The sequence below is a fragment of the Austrofundulus limnaeus genome, unplaced genomic scaffold (assembly GCF_001266775.1).
Source record: "Austrofundulus limnaeus strain Quisiro unplaced genomic scaffold, Austrofundulus_limnaeus-1.0 Scaffold122, whole genome shotgun sequence".
In the NCBI taxonomy this organism is placed as follows: Eukaryota; Metazoa; Chordata; class Actinopteri; order Cyprinodontiformes; family Rivulidae; genus Austrofundulus; species Austrofundulus limnaeus.
Genome location: NW_013952524.1, coordinates 433,481 through 456,334, shown reverse-complemented (window position 1 = coordinate 456,334; position 22,854 = coordinate 433,481). Strand labels below are relative to the sequence as shown.

General features: G+C 38.8%; 1 protein-coding gene across 2 annotated transcripts; it reads left to right on the top strand.

Moving 5' to 3' along the window:
- Window positions 1–81: 81 nt before the first annotated feature.
- On the top strand, window positions 82–21,843 carry sgcg (sarcoglycan, gamma). Of its 2 annotated transcripts, none has more exons than XM_014015043.1 (8): window positions 82–1,560; window positions 10,086–10,280; window positions 11,831–11,935; window positions 14,500–14,587; window positions 16,522–16,641; window positions 18,196–18,268; window positions 18,497–18,620; window positions 19,689–21,843. In XM_014015043.1, the coding sequence occupies exons 2-8, from the start codon at window positions 10,086–10,088 to the stop codon at window positions 19,854–19,856; spliced, it is 873 nt and encodes a 290-aa protein (XP_013870497.1). In that variant the 5' UTR covers window positions 82–1,560; the 3' UTR covers window positions 19,857–21,843. The 2 variants fall into 2 exon arrangements, with proteins under 2 accessions (XP_013870497.1, XP_013870496.1); XM_014015042.1 differs by having other exon boundaries at window positions 83–1,560; window positions 10,079–10,280.
- Window positions 21,844–22,854: the final 1,011 nt, after the last annotated feature.

Below are 22,854 nucleotides of genomic sequence, written 5' to 3'. Positions count from 1 at the left end.
AGACCTACAGAGTGTAAAATAATATAAATGTCTGATTAATATTTAGACCTACAGAGTGTAAAATAATCTCGCTGGACGCCGAGAAAGCGTTTGACCGGGTGGAGTGGAACTATCTTTTTAAGACCTCGGAGATGTTTAACTTTGGCCCTAAATTTGTTTCATGGGTGAAGCTGATGTATACCTTGCCAATGGCAGCAGTACGCACTAACAGTAATCTATCCAGCTATTTTGAATTGGTACGTGGTACGAGACAGGGGTGCCCACTCTCACCACTCTTATTCGCACTCGCGATTGAAGCACTCGCAGTGGCTTTATGGAACAACCCTAAGATTAAAGGTATCAATCGGTTTGGCACTGAACACAAAGTTTCCTTATATGCAGATGATACTCTTCTTTTTATTTCAGATCCCTTGTCTAGTGTTCCTGAGTTACTTCTTTTACTTCAAAGGTTTGGAAACATATCTGGTTATAAGGTTAACCTTCAAAAAAGTGAATTGATGCCTGTGACCCCAATAGAAGAGCAGCATATGGGTCCAGTTCCTTTCAAAATTAGCTCTGCCAAATTTAAATACCTTGGGTGGTTGTTGGGTATCTATTGAACCCAACCACCAACTGCTCCCCACCCCAGTTGTGCCCCTGAGTGGCTTTTTATTCCAACTTTTCACCGACTCTCATCTGCATCGTTGGGTCACAATTAGAAACATTTTACCGATTTTACAATCAAATCTGTATACCAAATCTGCAGAATTCTTCTTTATTTGTATTTTTTTCTCCTCAGACGCTGACATCTCTGCTGCACCTCCTCACTGCATAATGCTATCATTTAGTTTCAGGGCGACCTGTCACCAAAGATAATTGTCAATTAGAACTTAATTCACTTCTTGTCATACTTGACTTGCGCCAAGTGGTATTAAACCCAAGTGCGTCAGTTTAGCAAGAGCATGAGACAAACAATTCGTGTGCGAGTACTTCATGACTTGATGGTGAAAATGTTTGAGAGGCTGATGATTCAGATGTATTTGATTTAAATTAAATTAAAAATGTCCTTTTGGTTACAGGAGAGGAAAAATGGAGCTCAGATAATTTCCATGTCAGTAAGACAGTGTCTTTGTGTGTCTCCTCTGCCCTCTCTAAAGGTCCACCCCTCCTGCTGCCCGTCAGCCAGCAGAGTTGAACTGAAAGCCCCCCCGTCATGTGGAGACGCTCAGATTAGTCAGCTGCATCAAGCTCTGGGTTGGGCTGGGAAAGTGACTGAGTGCATAAAAATAAAGCCTCAGCCTTTTTTCCCCTCCAGTACAAACTGCTCTGTCTGTGACTGAACCTCCTCTCTCTCTCTCTCCCACTGATGATGAGATTTAAATATCTGTAGGACAGAGAGTGGACATGCTGTGGAGTGGGAGCGCCGTCTCGTGGAGACCAGTCAGCAGGGTTTTCAGCTCTGGGATTTATGGCTCGCAGCTGTTGAGCGGCTGACAGACGTGTGAGGAGCCCGAGCCTCTTCAAGCTGCTCCAGATCTGCTTCGGCTGCCGCTTTGGAAAGAGGACTGCTGTGTCTCCACGGTGAGTTTTTCATCAGATATTCTCCTTAATCATCTGTGTCTCCCACACCCTCCTCTGATGGGACTGTTTAGGGCTTTTACATCGGTGACCTTTAACCCAACGAACATGTTCGAGGTTTATTTGAGCTTTTTGTGTTTTTTTTTTAAATATCTTGTGCTGCGATTGCTTTCCATTCCTCTGAGAGGTTGCCTGAGGTTTGGAAAGTATGCTCATAGTCAGCCAGCTGTGAGCAGTTTCACCATACATGGCCAGCAGTAGTAAAATACAAAAATAACTATTCAGCAAACAGCACAGACAAGTTTTATCTTTGTGTTCTGAGCTATATTTTATCGTTCAGCAGTTATATCGAGATAAAGTCTGCGTCTGTTTGTGTCCTCTGGTGGTGCTTTTTTAAATTTAGTTCACAACGCTTGGCTTCTATTTTTAGAAGTTGGGAGGCATCAGAGTGGCATGGACACACGAAGCAGGACACTTGCCAAAAAAAAACAAAACACAGACAGTAACTTCAGTCCAAGCGCTCACAGCTTCCCCAAGGATCTCTCTGCAAACACCTTTGACCGAAACAACTGAAAACCTGGACCTGTAGGTCAAAGGTCTGGTCTTAACTCATTCAGCGATCAGAGACAGAGACACGGGGGGCATTCTGGTGGGCAGGACCGGTTTCTTAAGACTGTAGAGTTTGTTTTAAACTAAAACCCAAGCAGTTCTTGAAACAGTGCACGTCATCCACCGCCTTTACTGTTGGAGTTTCAGAATAAGATCCTGCGTTGAGAAATAACAGAGTTGTAGTTGAAAATAAGGTTAATCTCTAGACCAGTGGTTCCCAAACTTTTTATCTTCTGACCCACAAAATAACAGTAGCAGAGACCTGTGCCCACAACTATTTTTGGATGATAAACATTTGTATCAGGTACTAAACATAGGCATAGTAACAATATTTATTATTCTACATTTATACATTTTAGGTAACAACTAAGGCAAAAATTTAATTAATTTAGAAAATCTTTTCAGGACCCCACCTTGATGTTTCAGGACCCCACTTTGGGTCCTGACCCCAACTTTGTGAACCACTGGTGTAGACAGTCACGCTCACAGTGTATGAATGACTCTCAGCTACTACCATGTTACATTTTAGCCTAACATCTGTTTGTGGTAGAGCTATTTATGTGTTGGCTAATGATTAGCACTCATCTATCATCTTTAACTGGATTGACTCGTAATGTTAATCAGTTAGATGAACATCCAATAATTACTTAATGCAAATCTTATTAAAATTTGTCAAGCGATTCATGAGTTGTTTTTTTTCTGATAGAAATTATCATCTGCTTTTGTCTTTTAAACGTCAGGTGATAACAACCAGAGGAATCTAATAAAACTAGATACATGTTTAAAACTAACCTGGTCTAAAGAATACCTCCCTTTATTACATGAACTGGCCCTGATTCTTGGGCAGTGCAGCAGCTCTGGGAGTGTTTATTTACGTTGCTATGGAAGGAGCAGTCTGTGGCTGAAAGACTAGTGGAAAGACTGAAACAGGAGCTGATGGGGGACTTAAGGATCTGGCCTCAAAGCTTCTTCCTCCTCCTCCTGATTTATTTATTTCTTGCAGAGGACTCTTAATGTGTTCATTTAAAGTCATTAGACTTGGTTACAGCAAATTCATGACCGACATAATGAACAAAGCAGGAGCTCTTTCACTCGCTGGTGTCAATCAGAAGATGAACATGGACGTAGTGTCGGGATACTGGAATCAGCTGAACTAAACAGCCTCAGTGGAGGRCTTTGCCTCGCAATTAAAGAGCCTAAACTAGCAGAACTCTAGCTTAAAACATAAGATCAGTAACATGCTAATTAAAAGGTAGAAGGAGCAAAGTGCTAACTGAAACCAGAGAGAGGCTAATTAAAGGTAATTGTAACATTTTTTGCTAAAATAAAAGCTAACTAAAATGAGGAAAATGCTAAGAAAATAGCAAAAATTTTAGCTAGAAGTAGAAAAACAGCTAAAATAAGCAGAATGCTAGCTAAAATGTAAAATAAAACAAAACACTGCTACAAGTAGCTAAATGCTAGCTCTAACTAACAAGATGTCAGCAATAAGTAACTAGCTAAAAAGTGATGACATGACAACTAAAAGTAGTAAAAAGTTATCTAAATGTTAAAAGTACCGACATGCCAGCTGAATGTAGCAAAGACATTAGCTCTAAGCTACAAACAGAAYCTTCTTTTTCATCTTTCGGCTGTTCTCTCATCAGCGAGTCATCTCTGTCACTCCGACTACCTCCATGTCCTCTAACTGTGTTCATATCTCYTCTAGTCTTTCCTGGCAGCTAACATCCTTCCAGTATACCCACTGTCCCTCCTCTGGACATGTCCAAACCATCTCAGTCTGGTCTCTCTAGCTTTATCTCCCAGTCGTTCCACCTTGTTCTGTACCTCTGACGACCTCATTCCTTATCTTATTTAACTTCAACATCTTCATCTCTGCATRCCTCCTTTTTTTCTCTTCCACCTGCAGTTTTCCCCGTTCATGATTATCGCTGCCTGACTTCATCCGTTAGTCTGTCCATCACCAGAGCAAACAAACACCACAGCTCCTCCCTCAGCACACTGTCATATGCTTTTTTTTTTCTAAATCCACAAAGACACATTGAAGTTCTTCCAGACCCTCAACATCTTTTTATATTTGAAAGCTTAAAATAGTGCAAGGTATGCAGGCGTAGTTAGATGTAAAGGAAAAAAATAAAAAGAACCAGGATCAGGATAAATCTCTATTAATCTACGTTTACAGATTCAGCAGTTTAGACATGTTGCAAAAAAAAAAAAAAGGTGGCCGCTTCTCTGAGCACTTCCAATTTCTCCACACAAATATGATTAATAAATAAGAATGAGGGGGGATATAGGGAAGAAAATTGAGTATTTCCACATAACTTATTCCTTATCAAGCTCCATTTTTCCATTCATGCGGAGATATCGTTGTCATTTCCCCCCCTCCTATTTGCAGGCAACATTCATTTGTTTGGTTGTGAAAGAGGGGCTATTCATCACCGCTGGGCTTGTAGGCCATGTGACAGATCCTGTGGAGAGGCAGATTTTGGTCATTGAAGCACCCTCGGCCTTTTATGCTCAGTTTTCATTCTGCAGGAGCAGAAAGAAACCTTCTCCTCGTGGCCCTCAGCGAGCCGGGAGCCCAGCAGCAGCAGCAGCAGCAGCAGCTTTCATCCATCACTCCTGTGTGAGCGGTTGGAAACCAAGCTGACCCTTATTATCCACAGAAACTTGTTCTCAGATTGTTCAGAGAGTTTTGCGCCTGCRTGTCGACTCTGTCGGCTCCCTCCTGTAAAATCGCCGGCCCAGGGGACCCACAGAGAGACGATGAGCTCGGGCACATCTGCCGGTGTCAAGGAAGAATTACGCTTTGGTTTGAGAAGTGTCTCCTTTAACATGATGGAGAACAGCTTTTTACCGAGACTGTAACACCCAGCATCTGTCCTGTATGTAAATCTGTCAGCTTCACAAACCCCCCCCTGCTGAGACAAAAGAGGTACATCTTTGTTTATGGGGCATGGAAACTGGTAAAAGTAGTGTTTCGACACAAAAAAAAAAGGATTAAAGAAATAGCATTTTGAAATCTATATTACCCTCCACCTTTCATGCCAGGGTTTTAATTAAAAATAATCTCATTGTAGTCACATGGACCTTGAAAACAAAATAAATGAAAGATCACAGGATGTCACACTCATAGTATGTGTTGTTAATGACTCTCAGCTACTACCACGTCAACTTTTTAGCTGAATATCTGTAAAAACTAACTTAATTATAGCCATTTTTGTGCTGGCTAATGTTAGTAGTAGCAGCTTTCTTGATTCTGAAAGTTAATTTGTTGCAGGTGTGATTGCTTTCTGAAAGTTTCATTAAAATCCACTCAGTAAGGTATTTTGCTAATAGACATAGTGTTGATGCCAACATTTATTGGAATCCTTTTATCAAAGATTGTGGACATGATTAAAGTATGTGTTTCATAGTTACAACCATACTAAATTTTAGCACAATTGTCTGTAAAACTGAATTATTTATACCTATTTTTATTTCCTAAGGTCAGTTGACTGTGGCGGCCATCTTGAACTGAACTGGCTTCAAAGGTTATTTAGTCATTTGTTTCTACATCTACCAAGTGGTTCATGGGATATTTTGCTAACAGACAGAAATAGTTAATGGAATTATTTTCAACCAAGATGTAATCCGTCAGCGCTCAGGATGTGAGGTGAGAATGACTCTCAGGTATTGCCATACCAAATTTCAGGAGAATATCCATAAAAATTGATTGAATTATGGACAGTTTTGAATGCTTTAATATCAGCTGACTGTGGCGACCATCTTGAATGGGTTGACTGTGCACATCCAGTGATTACTTTTTTGCAAGTTTCATCAGAATAAGGGGTTCCTGAGGTATTTTGCTAACAGACAGACTGACACGATCCAGACTTAAAAAGGTAACCCAGGGCACAGACACTCAAAGTACTCAAAAACAGGTTTTAATAACAAAAAGAGGCTGACAAGCAGCTCAAAAACACTTACATTCACGTAGCATAACTTAGGACACTAGGATAAACAAAGCAAAATAAACTCAGACCATGACACAGACATACGAGCAAAAACATTATTGCTCACTTTTTGCTTACAGGTGACAAGTTAAAATGAATATCTGGTTGTTTTTTTCCGTTTTGTTTCATTAAAATTCCAAATCTGACAGCAATTTTCTTCAGGCTTTTTCTGTTTTGGTGGCAGCAGCTGGTTTTTGGTTCTTAATCCAGACGTATGAACAGAATGTGACGCTCCTCTTCGCTCTGTGAGGCTTTTTTGGCTCCTCTGTGCCCACACACACACACACACACACACACACACACACACACACGTGCGCGCACACACACGCCTCACTTTGAACATGCAAAAAGTGAACATCCAAAGTTTGCAATGAAAAGTTTTCATCTATTTCTGCAGCACTTTTTTGACTTTATGTTTAAAATGTCCCTTTAACAGCCCCAGTATGAAAGAACCATTTGTTGTCCTGACTGGAGTGGTAAAAAAGGTGGAATCATTTGTCTGARGAGTCAGATCTGGGAATGATGCCACACTCAACTAAAGTGTGTTCATTATAGAAGTCGGAAAACCAGCATAATTTGTTAAATGTGCTCAGTTACCAGGAAAGTAGTAGAAATTAGAGTTTTGAATGCGTGTTTTGGAATAAAGATAGTTCAGTATTATATGTGTGGGTGGTTTGGTAAGACATATTTAACTGTTGAGACAAAACTTAATGCCTTAATGCCCCGGGGCGGAGCTAGGCTTTTAGGCAAGAGGTGGCACAAAGGTAAGGCTTTGTCAGGGGGGCACATGTAAATAAAGGAAACTATCCTTTTCTTGAATATGGGACCTAAGAAACAAGTTAAGTTGTCAATACTTGACAACTTTCATATTCCATATTCATTTTGCCATTTATCTAGCTATTTCAGTCTCTCTCTCTAGCCTCTTTCATAAGACAGTTCCYGCTTTAAGTTTGCTAGGCTCAATCATAAAATCACAGGAGAAGCCGGCCAGTTCCCGCTCACATGTACTGTATGCATTCAGAAATGAGCCCAGCAGCCTGGAACCCAAAGAGGCGTGGAGCAGATCTCAGCTTGGCTGAAATGGACTGCGACGTATTTATTGTGTGACGACGTCTGCCTCGTATCAAACAAAACAAACAAAATAAACTTTAGCGATCCTGTGGTTCAATATATTTAAAAGTAACCACAAAGTGGTGGTTTCACGTCATCTTTAATATTCCCTCGATAATAAATCCGTTTGTTGATTAATCCTGTGGTCGCTCACTGATGTCATCAGCTTTTTCACAAGTCGGTCTGCCCGCCTCAAGCCCAGCTCTGATACTACCTCGCTAGGGGCTCAGAGGGGCATCAGAGGCGGGCTCATTTTACTCGCCTTTCCGTTTTTGTGTTTTTTCTGAACGCTCAGAGGAGGATAGAACCAGTGGTGGACAAAGTACTCAACTCTAGTACTTGAGTAAAAGTATTGATAYTCATGGTCAAATCTACTCCACTWCAAGTAAAAGTTACTCAGTCAAAAATCTACTCAAGTAAAAGTACTGAAGTACTTACTTTTGAAAATACTTAAGTATTCAGAAGTACATGCATTTTAAAGTACTTAAGTACAAAGTAAAAGTAAAAATTACATTCTCTTTTTTACTTTTCTTTTTTTGTCACTTCAGTAGAAAACGAAACTAAATATTAGTTTATTTATTTTATTTATTTCTTCATCATCAGTGACTTTTTTTAAGTGAAGAGAAAATGGAGACAGAGAGAAAAACAGAGAGAGAAGTAATTAGAAAGATAGAAAGACTGAAATAGCGATTAGAAGTATATTAAATATAYACCAACAAAACACAGGACCACACACCCAACATCTTCCGCTCACCTGAAAAATAAGTGGATAAATACATGGAGGGCATTTATAAAAATATACACATACCCATACATATATAAAKATATACATACATACATGCCTACATTCATAAATATTGTCAGTATATACACATAGACATATATACACACTCAGTGACCAGTCAGAACCCCCCAGATCAGAACACCTGTTTGTGAGCAGTTGTGAACATGTGTGTATATACAAGATTTCTCCAATGGAATATTTAATAGTGACTGTGGAGGACCGAGACCCAACCCCCAAGACACGAGGCAGACATAGGGAAGACCAGAGCCCAAGGGCCCGAGAGGGATCCCGAGCACAGAGCCCCAAGGGGCACCCGCACGGGGCTCTAAGCTAGCAGTTAGCACACAATGGTAGACTATTTTTCAATCATCTCTCACAGCATTAAACCACAACCACTCTAACTAAAGTCAACTTCATTTAAAGGGTTTAAACTAGTGAGAAAAATGTTTGCTGACTTACCTCAATGTGCTTTCTCAGGTTAGATGGTGAGTTATGGAATGCTGAAAGGTAATTTACCCGTGGTAAACAGAGAAGACAATTGAACTGATACGTATTATTTTTAAGTCCTAAAACCTCGAACATTGAACTGAGATGTGGCCATGGGTGTGTTGGTTTCTCTCCTTGCGTTTCCTCAATGGTTTCCATTGCATCTTCTTCTTTTGTCTGGTTCTGCTTGAAATGAAAGTAAAGTGATGGGAGCGCGCGCTCCGCTACCGAGAGTTAATGAGTGTGACGTAGGCTATAAGCTGCGCATGTGATTGGTTACCTTTGTGACGAACATAGCTTGTGGCCAATTGCATTTCATGAAAAGAAAAACCGGAACAACAGATTTTTTTCTTTTCTTTTTTTTTTTTTTTTACAGCGGATTATAATATGCTGATCTAAAAGGAACGAGTAACTACAAGCTTCCTAGAAATGTAGTGGAGTAAAAAGTACAATATTTGTCTTTGAAATGTAGTGGAGTAAAAGTAAAAAGTTCCCAAATAAATAACTACTCAAGTAAAGTACAGATACTCAAAAAGTRTACTTAATTACAGTAATAAAGTAAAAGTACTTTGTTACTGTCCACCACTGGATAGAACACACAATGAGCCATCTTATGAATGAGGCTTCTGTCTCTTTCTCTCTTTGCAGTGACTTCCATTGATTTTCCAGTCATGTCTATGACCCAACACTGATGCTTACCTTAAACCTAATCACCCCTAAATTCACACCTTTTAGTCCTAAACCTAACCCATCAACTATCAACACCATTTGAACATATGGGAACGGGGTTTATGTCCCCCAAAATAGCAGTGGGTCATCCTCACAAGTTGGTGTATATTGKAAAAGTGGTCCTTACAAGGTGACAAAATCAAAGACACACAAACACTAATGTTTTTGTAGTAATYATTTAGGCACAAGCTCTCTGTACAACATGACCCACAAATTAGAAATACCTTCAGAAAACAATCATACAGAAGATCTGAGTGAAATGTATAAAAGACTCTAAAAAAAAAGCTGTACAACATTTTACAAAAGTATTTGTGTTTTTGCTAAAATAATAAAATTATGTGTCCTCATTTACTCTGTGCATCTCTTAAAGCCACATCCAGTGATTTGTCAATTAACTGGGGTGGCTAATCAGGTTCCAGGGGTGGCAAATGCCACCTTAGCCCCTCCTCTGGCTCCGCCCCTGCTCATGCCCCCACACGGTGTGAGTAGCTTGATAATTGTTGATAATTTGGTAAAAATGGGCAGATGACATTTGTGTCCTCAAGCCCTCTTGATGAGGATGGACTCAGGTGGAGCTTGCTGGCWAAGGGACTGATGATGATGAAATGTTGTCAGTGTCACGTTCAGTTTCTTTCTACTCATCATCTACATTTACTCTAACATGCAGGTGGATGATGTTACCTTGCACGGCCTCGTCTCTCTGACCTTTTCAGTAAACCCTGACTTTGCAGCTTGCCACGTCCAATCTAACTAAAAAGCATCTGTTTCCGTTGCTGCCTGCGAACCTGTCAACATGTGTTGTGCTCAGCTAACAGATGGTACAGGAGCAGTATGTCACCACCACCCAGGGCAGCGGCTCGCCCCAGCCGCTGCCCGACCACGTTTACAAGATCGGCATCTACGGCTGGAGGAAGCGCTGCCTCTACCTGTTTGTGCTGCTGCTCATCGTCATCCTGGTGGTCAACTTCGCCCTCACCATCTGGATCCTCCGGGTGATGTGGTTCAACTCGGTGCGCCAAGCTCACTCTCTATTTGCTCTTCGGTGACATTGCTGTTTTGTTGTTCAGAAACTTCTGTTCCAAATWTTTAAAGCTACCACTTTAAAGGGATAGTTCAGCTCCTCTGAAATGAGGATGTGTAAAAAGATTATGAAAAAAACAATAACTTACCTGTTGTAAAAACCTGTTTCACATTACAGTTATTTGCAGGAGCAAATAGCAGCAGCAGTTTGCTGTAGCATTTCCTGTACAGTTTGTTAAAGCTGAACCTAGACTTGGTAGTGGTGAAAAGGTAGTAAGTAGTAAAACAATAGCTAAAACTGAAACGTTCAAAATCATGGCTAAAGTTGTAGCTAAATGCTAAAAGTAGCAAAACTGTTGCTAAAATCTAAAAGAAGCAGAATGATAGCTAAATGACATTTTTTCCAGAAAGGTAGCTAAAAGATACAATTAATAAAATGGTTGCAGTAGTGATTTTACTTTTCTTAATCAAAAATATAAAGAACATTATTAGTTTGTTTATTTTCTTGATTAAGGAAAGTAAAATGTCTCTTTACTGGCTAAGATGACCTTTAGGGCCTAAATGGAACAGAGTTCTGTCTTTTTAAAGGGGCCTTGGGTCAAGGATAGTTTTGTGTGTTTATTTCACTCGGGGTGGCCTCTACAGTAGCTAAATATTAAAAGTAGCAACATGRGAACCAAACTATAAAAACAGAACATTGGCTAAAAATTAAAAATGGTAGCTATAAACAAAACATTGCAAACTAATAGCTAAAAGCTAGAAGTATTGAAGAAGTAGCTAAAATCAAATGYATTTTAATGGGGACTTTTATTTAAAATAAAGTTTAAAATGTTGAAAAATTATAAAAGTTACAAAATATCAGCTCATCCAGTAGCTATTCCAAATGGAGTAGAAAGTTTGGATACACGAAAGATTAAAACAGCAGAAAAAATGCAGACATAGATTAAGTCCAAAAATATATATATTTACTAAGGAAAACAACAGTAAATGCTGACTAATCAAATGTTTCCAGACATTTTGGACTTAATGAACGCAAATCTCGTTTATCAACTGATTACCAATTATTCAGTAAGCAAGTGATTTGACTATTAACTTGTAATTAAACTCAAATTTCTCTAAAATGAGATCATTCAAAAAGCTATCAGATACTAAACCTTTTAAATAAGCCCCCCAYTTTAAATAATCTGAATTATCCCTTTATTACACTCTAAGTGCTTCAGCTTAATATTAGCAGTAGTTGTAGCATGTTATTTATTATTAGCTGGTACTTGGCTGTTTCAACTGGGCAGAGCAGTGACTCTTCTTTTTCATGACATTTTGTCAGCTTTCTGTCTCAAGTCCAGATGGTAGCTCTGGATTTATGCTAAAACGGCAATGCTACAAACAAGTGTGTGCGCACACACACACGTACACACAAAGAACCTAAAACAGCTATTCTCCTGCACTACATGCACTCCAGAGATTTCTGTCCAAGTGTCACCATGAGTTTAAGCAATTCTGCATTAAATGTTTGTATTTAAAATCACGACTGTTGTTGCAGGAAGGGATGGGACTCCTCCAAGTTCACTCCGAAGGGGTCAAGCTGGAAGATGGCGAGTCAGAGTTCCTTTTCCCCCTCTACGCCCAGGAGATCCACTCCAGAGAAGTAAGACCATCAGAAACACTAACTGTAGTTAGAGCTGCATATACTGTATCGGATTGTACTTTTTGTTATTTAGTATTTTTGTACAGTTTGAGGGATGTGTCAGAACAAACTGGGCTTGGCAGTCCTGCACTGCGCACATGGCGAAGCGCTCAGCTCCCCATTAACCTCAGGGATATTTGTGGTGGGGAGTAGTTTATGGTCTGCCTGCTCGCAGCAGATGGGAACACTTTGCAGCAGTTGTTTACATGTTATGGCTTTTCTTGCTCATGGCAGCAAATTTTTAAAGCATTTCTTTTAACTTATGGGCCTCATTAAAGACCCAATATATCCCTTGTTTACAGATAGACACATTCTATAAAATATTAATACTTTTTTTAAAGATATTTAGTGTTTAGTGACAAATCGTTCAGTTTGGAATGTTAGTAACTTTTTAAACACTGTGACTGCTTGGAAATAATGTGATTTAATAGTGCGTTGACTCATTTCAATGTATTATAAAAGCCAATGTTTTCTGTCTGCTGAGACAAATCTGGTTTTATYAAATATTAATTTAAAATTAGGGTGATTTCCTGATATTTTGATTTATTATTTTACCATGTCTGGATATAAAAAATATGTTAGTTAGAAATCCAAGTTTGCAGCTATAAATTATATCAATTTTCAGATAAAACTTCTYAATGAACTAAAAGAAAACAGTTGTTTTATTCTCCCCAGCTGAAATGAGATCTACAKTACAAGTGTATTTGGTGTATTTATTAAAAGATTTAAAGAGAGTTCACCCAATAAAAAGATTGAGGTTTATTTGCAAATTGAAAATGAATAAAAATAGTTTTCCACCTTGTTTTCCAAAGTTTTCAACAAAAAAAGGGAGAAATTTTTGTTTTTAATTTAGTAAAACAACAAAAAAATATGGTGCACGTTTGTTGGTATCGGTTTGGTCCGACTCTCAGCTGCCACACCAAATTGTAGTTCAGTATCACTCAAACTGACTGGTTATAATGTAGTTTGTGTTCACTAAGATTGATCAGCTGCGCCCCCCCGCCCCGTCACACAGTGACTGCTGGATATGGGCACCACTGACCCCCCATGACCCTGAAAGGAAGAAGGAGGTTAAGATAATGTGTGAATAGATCTTGTAATGAGAATCAGTTGTAGAGCCACACTTAGTGATTGCATTCTGATGGTTTCGTTCAAATCAATCCAGTGGTTCGTGAGATTTTTTGCTAACAGACGGACAAGCTAACACACAGCCTGTTGTCTGATTGCCCACCTTTCATGGTGACAGGTCATTAAAATAACAAATTGATTTTGAGTTTTTAAACATTTAAACATTTAATCTCCAGAAATAAAACAATTGCTGTTTGATAAGTGTACATCAAGTAAGTGTTAGATTTGATGAAATATTGAAACGGCAAACACATTTTTTATTTGTGACATCCACAAATAGGTGTTTTTATGGGTTCAACAAAACAAAGTTCACCTGAGAGTTGTTTCAGATTACAGCCTCATCTAACAGAGCAGTGAGCTAAAGCTAGTCAGAACAGAGYGTATGGGATAAATCTTGTGCCAGCAGGAACTGAATTTGAATTGCTCRGATTGAATCTGAATGTGCATCATTTGAAACTGAATGCAATGGTATGAAAATGAATTTTACTAAATTGAAACTGTATTTAATGATTTGAAACTGACCTTAAAGTTTTGAATTTTTGAATTTTTGCTTTGAAACTGTATTTTGGTTGATTAAAAATTCAGTTTGACTACTTTCAATTTCACTTCCAAAATTCATATTTTAGTGTCACACATCCTGGTCCTTGAGAAAGTCAGCCAGAATAATCAAACACAGATCCACAGATTWATGTTTCACTTTGGTGAAGTTTCCCTTCTGTAATGTAACAGAGTTGATGCAATCCACCGTAAAAGTGACAAAAACAAAGTTATTTTATTTCAGTGATTAACTTTACCCTATATGTAGAAAATGTTACATTTACATCACATCATGGATCACATATTGATCAGATGCTGCTGCTGACTGATCATTGATGGGATGTAAAATGTAACATTTTCTAAAAGTAATCACTGCAATAAAATTGTATAATAAAAAGTGAAAGTAGTCAAACTGAATTTTTAATAAACCAAAATASAGTTTCAAAGCAAATTAATTCTGAAACAAATTATTAAATTCAGTTTCAAATCATTAAATTTAGTTTCAATTTCGTGAAATTTATTTTCAAACCAWTGCATTCAATTTCAAATTATGCACATTCAGATTCAATCTGAGCAATTCAAATTCAATTCCTGCTGGCACAAGATTTATCCCATAAGAGCCCAGACTAAAAACTGAAACAGCTCTAATCTCAAACAATGTTCATCTGCAACAGGTAAGATATTACCTGTTTATTTTATTTTATTTTTTTTACACAGAGCCTCACTTCAAAATGATCTGGAGTATCCCTTTAACTTCTGCTCGGATGAACTTTCCTTCTTCGTGTGTTTTGTTCTCTTGCCTATATCAGCCTCATTTACACAAGATTCATGACAATCCTGATTTTTTTCTCTCCATCCAGGAGCTGCCACTCATTATGCGCTCCTCAGAAAACGTTTCCCTCAACGCCCGCGATGAAAACGGTGACGTCACGGGCCGGATATCTGTGGGTAAGGAGACGTGTCCTCACAGACATACAGCGCACACACAGGCCTCACATCTATGTGATGTATGAGGGTAATAGTAAAGACATTCGTGGACCTGTCCTGCAGGGGCTTCTCGTCCGACATTAACARAGAYRAGAAGCCATCTGTCAATTTACAATCTCAGATTTCCATTTAAAAGCCATTAAACGCAGAGTTCCTCTCTCTGCTGCAGCTTCTGGATCGTTCCGTCTGGCACACGGGGGCTCGAGGCCTGYGGAGGGTCATATTTGTACATCTTTTATAGCTCTCCAATGGTCACAATGGGATGTTTTGTCATGATTCAAAGGCCACCAAATGACCCGGCTAATTACTATGTTCCACATCGCCATTATGTGTCCTTGATCATTAAGCCATATTTGGGGCCTCAGAGCATAAAACTGAAACGCTTGTTTGGGAAGATGGTGTGTTGGTTCACAGTTGTAGGCAGAGAAGTGGGTTAAATAACTCACAGAGGGCTCCACCTGCAGCTCGTCTGTGTCTCAAAGGGCTGAGGAGGCAGATGTTGTGAAGGGCAAAGTGAGCCGCCTGACATGAGAAGCCTTTCAGTGTCAACTTTCTCGTTTCCCGTGTGGTTTAAACACTAAACGTGTGCTTTCATACCAGAAAAACGCTTTAAAAAGGGACAGTTTGGACAATTTTGAAGTGATGTCCTGTTAAATAGTAATCAGTAGTTAGTATTTTATCAGCCATGACATCAGTTACAGATCAGAGGGTATGGAGGAGAGTGCAGAAGTCTTCATCCAGGCTAGGCTAACGGTTAGCCAAAGAATGGCCTGTTTTAAATAGCATTTTAGACAAACTCCTGACGTGTAGAGCTGTCTCAAGACACAAAATTATCGTTGAGCTGTATCTTGTTAGAGGCGGATAATGTCTTGTGACGTCCACGGCCTACACCAGTGTAGAAGATACTCCAACATAACTTCTCATATTTAACCTAATTAATATCGACTAATATTAATATAGTTAATATACGAGGAAACGGGTTCTTTTCGATTTTAAATACTAATAATAATAACCATCACCTTTATTATGACCAAGACTTTGACAATGAGTATGTTACCACTACTGTGCATGTGTGTCAAGGACAGAAAGGCAGATGTGGCAGTGGAAGGTGTCAAAGCAGTTTGGAGAGAAAAACAAAGTAAAGAACAAAAAAAGGGAAACGATTAATCGATTATTAAATTAGTCATCGATTATTTTAATAATTGATTAGTCGTCGATTAATCGTGGCAGCCCTAATTCAAACCATAACATAGCATAACGAGATGGTTTTCTTGTTTTTACAAGGTAGTTTTCTCGTATTTACAGATACAGCTCTACGCTTCTGTATAAAACTCTTTCGTAAAAATGTTGATGGTGTGAAAGAATGTTATATTAACCACCATAATAATAAACCTTTACACGTTTGTTTTTATTTCCTATTTTCTTATCAAGGCCTACTACATGAACGAATGTGTGTTGAGCATGGGTCGTGTTTATTCCGATGGTTCTGATTCCACTGAAACCATCTGAGTGAACGTTTGGCTAGTTAGAGAAACAGGCAAAAAACAAAATAAGAAATATTGTCATGCAAAAGTGTAGAGGTTTAACATTAGCTTATGACATTTTACAAATTAATTGTTTCGTAAGCCTGAAAAACAACATAAAACATGTCCTCCTTAGCCTAGCCTGGAGGGGAACTTCTGCCCTTTTCTCCTGTTCTATGTTTGATGAGGTACAGTACTATTTACTTGACAGAACATTAACTCAAAAATGACTAAACTATCCCTGTAAAACGTGAAAAAGTCTGACATTTAAAATGACTCAAAATGAGAGGAAGATGATAGATTCTCATGAGAACCTATTTTCATCTGTGTGTCATTGCCAAACCCTTCCGGGTATTTGTGTTGTTGTTGCAGGTCCAAGGGAGGCTCAGGGACACGCGCCAAACCTGCTCATCGCCGCCCCCAACGAACACATGCTGTTCAGCGCAGATGGCGAGCAGGCTGCGATCGGACCGGACAAACTACGAGTCACGGGTACTCAGAAGGGCTGCAGCAGACAGTTTCCTCACACACGACACACACCTGTTGGCTGAAGGAGCCGGGACAAAGACAGAACGCTGGCAGCTGACTTGAAGTGAACAGGAGCTGCAAGAAATGCTGTTTTTCATTTATAAGGATGTTAAGGAGCAGGATTCAGCAGGGCCATCTCACAGCCTCAGTGCTGTTCTGTTTTATGCAGTCACAGACTAACTTTGATCCGTGTTTGAGGCCAGTGTTTCGGGTCAGAACACCCAGTTGTGTCCGACTTGTATTTCAGAGTCGTCGACAGAATTCAAAACAAGTTTTCCTCCTTTGCTTTTCCATCCAACCTGTCATTTAAATCAGCTGCAAGCGTTCAGTTCAAAGGTTTTGATTATGGAACAGGGGTTTCTTTATTGAGCTGCAGCCTCCCGGGGCATGGCATCATAAAGCTCGCTGAACCGTGGAGAGTGAACTTGATGTTGTTGTAGCTTCCAGTTTAGACCAGTGGTGAATCCCAGACTTTTTTTCAGTTTCTTTACAGATGGCTTTTATTTTCTCCTGAGCTTCGGTAAAGTGTAGCACCTCCCTCGAACTGAATTCTTCCTGTCTTTTTCTGGAGCATTGTGTGATTTATCTTCTGCGGTTTAAAGGAATTTTCTTAATTTTTTTATGTGTATTTACTCATGCATGAAAAAATAAAAGAGAGTTTTACACTTCATGATTTATGATGAGGTCCAGAGTTATTCCCATTTATGTCAAATCTTGTAAAAATCTGGAATGTCCAGTCCTGGTCCTCACTGTCCTGCATGTTTTATAAGTTTCTCTGCTGCAACACACCTGATTTGAATCAAAGCTGTGCTGGAACAGTAAGCACAAGTAAAAGAGGATGGCTCTCCAGGACCAGGATTGGGCACACCTGTTCTAAATAATGTTCTCAGTCTCGTGAGATCTTGAGAAATGTGTTAGAAGTAAGTGTGAGATCTCTCTCACTCAGCTACCACATCCAGATTTAGCCCAGTATTTGTAAAACTCAGTTTGCTAACGTCTATTAGCTGTGGCAGCCATCTTTTTCCAAAGCTAATCTGTCATAAATATATAATGATTATTTTCTGATAGTTTTATTTAAATGTGTCCAAATCTGGTTATCAAAGTTTAATAAACATATTTTAAGCAAGTTCAAAATGTCTGTCAGCTATCACATTTTAGCTCAGCAACTTTAAAATGAACAGAGTTTATAGTATTTTTGTGTGTGTTTTTAAGTAAAGTCCAGTCCACATCTAGTGATTACTGTCTGAGATTTTTATTCAAATCCATCCAGTGGCTCACAAACTATTTCGCTAACAGACAAACAAATGATCACACGCAGACAGGCAAAAACATTATCACTCTCTCTCCTTAGGTTGTAAAGATTAATAACATGAACGGTTTACAACTTGAGCCAAATTTATGACATTAAATTCCAGTAACTTCCAGGGAAAGTAGCTAAAGATCAGTCTTTTCTCCTCTGATTTTGGTGAAAGTGGTATTTTATTCAGCCGTGTGCGTTTGTGTTTGTTTGCCCATCAGGTCCTGAAGGAGCTCTGTTCCAGCACTCCGTGGAGGTTCCTCTGCTGAAATCAGAACTCTTCAAAGACCTGAAGTGAGCACTCCATGTTTATCACTGAATAATGTTTTTTTTATGATTTATGTGTATGCAATGATTAGGAAACTCTGAACACTCCTCCAGTAAACACACCCACACATTAGCTTCTGATGAATGGAAAATATTAGGCCTTTACCTCMCTTTTGCCCAATTAAATACTGGCACGTATACCATTTTGTGAATCAGCTCGATGGGTTTCTGAAACAAAGATGTGTTTATTTGTAGGCTGGAGTGCCCGACCCGCTCGGTGAGTTTGGATGCACCTAAAGGCGTTCACCTCAAAGCTCTGGCTGGAAACATTGAGGCTGCTTCCAACATGGAYGTTCTCCTGCAGTCCAGGGAGGGGCTGGTAAGAGCACCACAGCACTTCTCCAAGTCTGCTCCTCCTTCAGGTCACTCAGGGAGCTTATCCAGTGGGCTTCTCTCAGAAAACATGTTGCTTGATGCTTCTATGGCCTCCTGTGGTCACACCTGGGACTGTGTAGTGCAGTTTCACACAAGTGCTTTTCATTTGTTGARCATGTGGCTCTAAAATATCTTAGATACGCCACATGGCAGCTGTAGTTTGGGATTTTAAACTTGGATATTTTTTTTGCTTTAAAAATTAGTTCTAAATTAGGAAGTAAACTCGGATATACACTGTTATTTGTCCACAAATCTGTATCTATAAATACATAAATTATTCAGCATTTATATCGCCTGCAGGTGGATCTTATTTTTAAAAAACATGCAGGCTAGGCTGCTTTCAGGTCCAGGCCTCCCTTGAAAAACAGATCTGTGATCTCAATGGGATTTTTATGTGGCTTTTGAAGGTAACAGTTGGCRCTTCCAAACAAAGAGAACAGATACATAAACATCCACCGCTTTTCAGTTCTGACCTTTTTAGAATTACTTCAGAATATTTTCCCTGTTTGAAACCCTCATTGGTCATTTTGAACCAAGAGAAACAGGAAGGTTTTAACTTTTTTAATTACTTATAATCAATTAAAAATGTATCAAGATCCGTGATGTAAGAGAAGGTGGGGTGACTATTTCTGCAACCCTCTGTAAATGATCACAGGCGTATGACCCCCACAATCATTTGATCCAGTGAATATGACCCCCACAATAAAATGACATCATTTGCTCAAACACAATAGAAATTAACTGGTTGAGTACACAGATGCATCTCTCTTGTTGTCTTTACTTTGACCTGATTTAAAAATGTATGTTGTCATATATTAAAGCATAAGTGCTGAAAATGACCTGCAGGGTTTTAKAGCATAACTCCCCCCAATGGTAGACATAAAGTTATGTCCTTGGATATGATTAGTAAGCCATAAACTGTACATCCTCTTCTTATTAACTACATGCAATCCTGCTCCATATCTCCATTCTTCTTATATTTCATATTTCATCCACTGTCCTYGTTGTGCAGCTGGTTTTGGATGCTGAGACCGTGCGAATGCCGAGCCTGCCCCTGAGCAAGGAGGGGGTCTCTGGAAACTCTCAGGGTCTCTATGAGGTCTGCGTCTGCCCCAGCGGGAAACTCTTCCTATCGAAGGCCGGAAGAACTTCCACTTGCAGCGATAATCAGGACTGCTGAGACTCTGACGGGSTCGTCGACTTTCCGTCTCTCCGAGGAAGCATCTTCTGGGAGGCAACAAGCACAAGTGTTTATACGGAGCCCCAGTTTGTCTTTTTCTGACATCTTTATACCACAATAGATCTGCAGCGATCCCACCAGCACCCTGAGGCTGGTGATAACACAACTGCCTGCTGGCATGTATGTCACAGATGCCCTGAGATACTTCAATGCCTTTGTTGCGTTTGGACAAATGTAACTAGTTGTTTAAATCAAAATTGGCTCTAAGTTGTATTTTTATTTTTTTTTACACGTGGCTGGGCAATGAGGAGCTGGTAACAGCTTACATCCTATGCAATATTATCTTGTGGTGCAATAAATGAAGGGAACACATATGAAGGACTTGGAAAACTGGAAAAAAAGAAAAACTTGAAAGGGAAAAACATTTTTTAGATGTATTTAGTTTAGTTTATGCAAATCCTCCTCCGTGACTCCAAGCCCTTGGTATGTGATGCTTTTATTTTTTTTCCTGATTGATTTGGTGTTCAGCATGTCTTTATTTAAATAAGGGGGTTTGGGGAAATGCTACCCTGCTTTGTTTTTGTTGTAGACGATTCCAATTTTTACTAAGTCAAATTCAAACACAGCTTTAATTCAGTATCTCATTTGGCTGCTACTGTTGGCAGCTAAATTAGTTGGGAGACAAACATAGAAGAAGATGTGCAAATTTTCACTTAATTACACTGATTTGACATGTTTGTGGTTTTCGCAAAAAAAAAGTTGCACAAATGTCTGGCCTCAAGTCACTGAGTAATTATCAAGCCATTGTTAAATGACATACATGCTTGCAAAAATAACTAACAACAACAACAACAAAACTTCCTCTTAACAGTTGGAAGTGCAGAAACTATTAGCTGGAGACCCACAGCGAGATGAGGACCAGGCTTTTAGCAAGGATTTTGGAACACCCTCAGGTCATTTGTTCATTTCAGTCATCAACGGCATTGACCAGTTAAATCGTAGCTTTTATTTATGAAGGCCAAAAGAAGGGAAAAAAATCGACCAATGACAGTGCTTACATCCCTCGCACATCTAAGTATTTRCTTGGTTTAATTAAACCACACACACAAATTACTAAAAATTTAGTAATTTAAGTTGTTGTTACATGGAAATGGGGCCTCACTAAAATGAAGCAGGATGATTAAACCTCTGTAGCTAAAAGCTTGATGGAGACCCACACCTGGCTGACATGCTAAAAGCTGCTGCAGGTCTTCTTGCTGCTGTGACCCAATGTGTCCATCACCCCAACAATAAAACCTATCCTTAGCCATCAGATTGCATTCAGGTTCTATTAAATACATGTGTGAATGGTGTAAACACACATAAAATACATTTTCACTCAAACCACGTGTTTCGCTGCGTAGGAGTCCAAAATTTCTGTCGCACTAGAGAGACTCTGCATTCAAGGAAGTTGAGAAACTCTGTTTCAAGAGATCTTGGAGACTTCTTTGTGAATATTTCTCGCCAGTTGCAGTCCAGTGAGATACAAGCTTTAGGGTTAAATTTCAGTTTTGTTTTGCTTTGATTGTTTTACAAGTTTGAGATAAAAATCTTGGTGATATTACTAGTTTTGTATCACGTGTGTCTTCCTACCAGTAATGAACCAGTGTATGTTTGGCCTGGGGTGGATTTTGTTTGTTTTTAGTTCTTTTTGTGAGTAATTACACAGCCACAACAGATTTTAACTGTTGTTTTTTTTTTGTAAGTAAGCTAATCTGTTTTTCCAATAACTTCATATGAAGCCAGTGTAAAGACAAACCATAACTTTGACTACAAGAACATCCAAAAACGACAAAAGACTATTCTAAATGGATTGAAGATGCTTTTGTCATTGTTCTTTTTTTTGTTGTTGTTGCCAGATTTACTTTGAATGTGTTCTCTTTTATCAGAAAATGGATGTGATGTGTATTTATTTTGTATGTTTAATAAACTTTGTTATTCTAATGACTCTCAGTGCAAAACTACATTTTCTGAAGAGGAATTTATTGGTTTCTTACTAAACTTCACAAATATGCACTGAAACAGTTGTTTTACCTCCTATTCACTACCACACTAAGTCTGGTAAGATCTACTGAGTAATATTTTCTGCTGTGCATTTTTGATGACTTTAATCACTGATGCCTTCTAGTGGAGAAACTCTGCAGCTGCAGAAAACTGTTTTTTTTTTTATTTGTTAGATTATTGTTTATCCTATGATACATCCACATGACTTGTTAGCTTGCCTGGTCTGACATTAACTTGATTTATCACTTGCTGCTGAAGTCAGTAGTGATGATTTTGTCTGGATCTGCGAGCAAAGTATCCAATGAATCACTGTACACATCTCTCAGTAAGCAATGGATGCACTTCTACAACTGAATACCCAAATCAAGGAAATTACAAGTACTGATTGGCTTTAGCAAATATAAATGACTGAACTCAGTTTTACATATATTGTGCTAAAATATCATGTGGAAGTAGCTGATATTCATCCCTAACACACTCTTAGAGAAAACAGATTGTGGGATCTCTTTTGTTAAAATTATATGCATTCCTTCAAGGCAATGTTGGATTGTGAACATTTTTTGTTTGTTTTTTGAGGAAATAAGTTCCATCWTTTCCAAATTGTTTAAATTAGTGTTTTTCAGGAGGCGCTTAGATGGGGGCATCAAAAAGCTGGAGGGATGATGAGAAACATGCAAAAATAAAATAATTGAAATCCTTATCAAAAAAAAAATCAAACCTGTTTTTCAATAATTATTTTAAAATATAATTTACTAAAAATATATTAAATGTTATGAAAGCTTAAGATGAGTTTGATTTCTTTTGTTCTTATCAACAGTTTGTTAAAAAGTTGTTTGTTCGGTGGGAATATGTGTTTAAAACATGTTGGGTAAAACAAGTCTTATGCTAATCAAAAATTATTGAATAGTGAATAAAAGTGAGAAAAAACATTCGAAATGTTGGTGATTCTTTACAT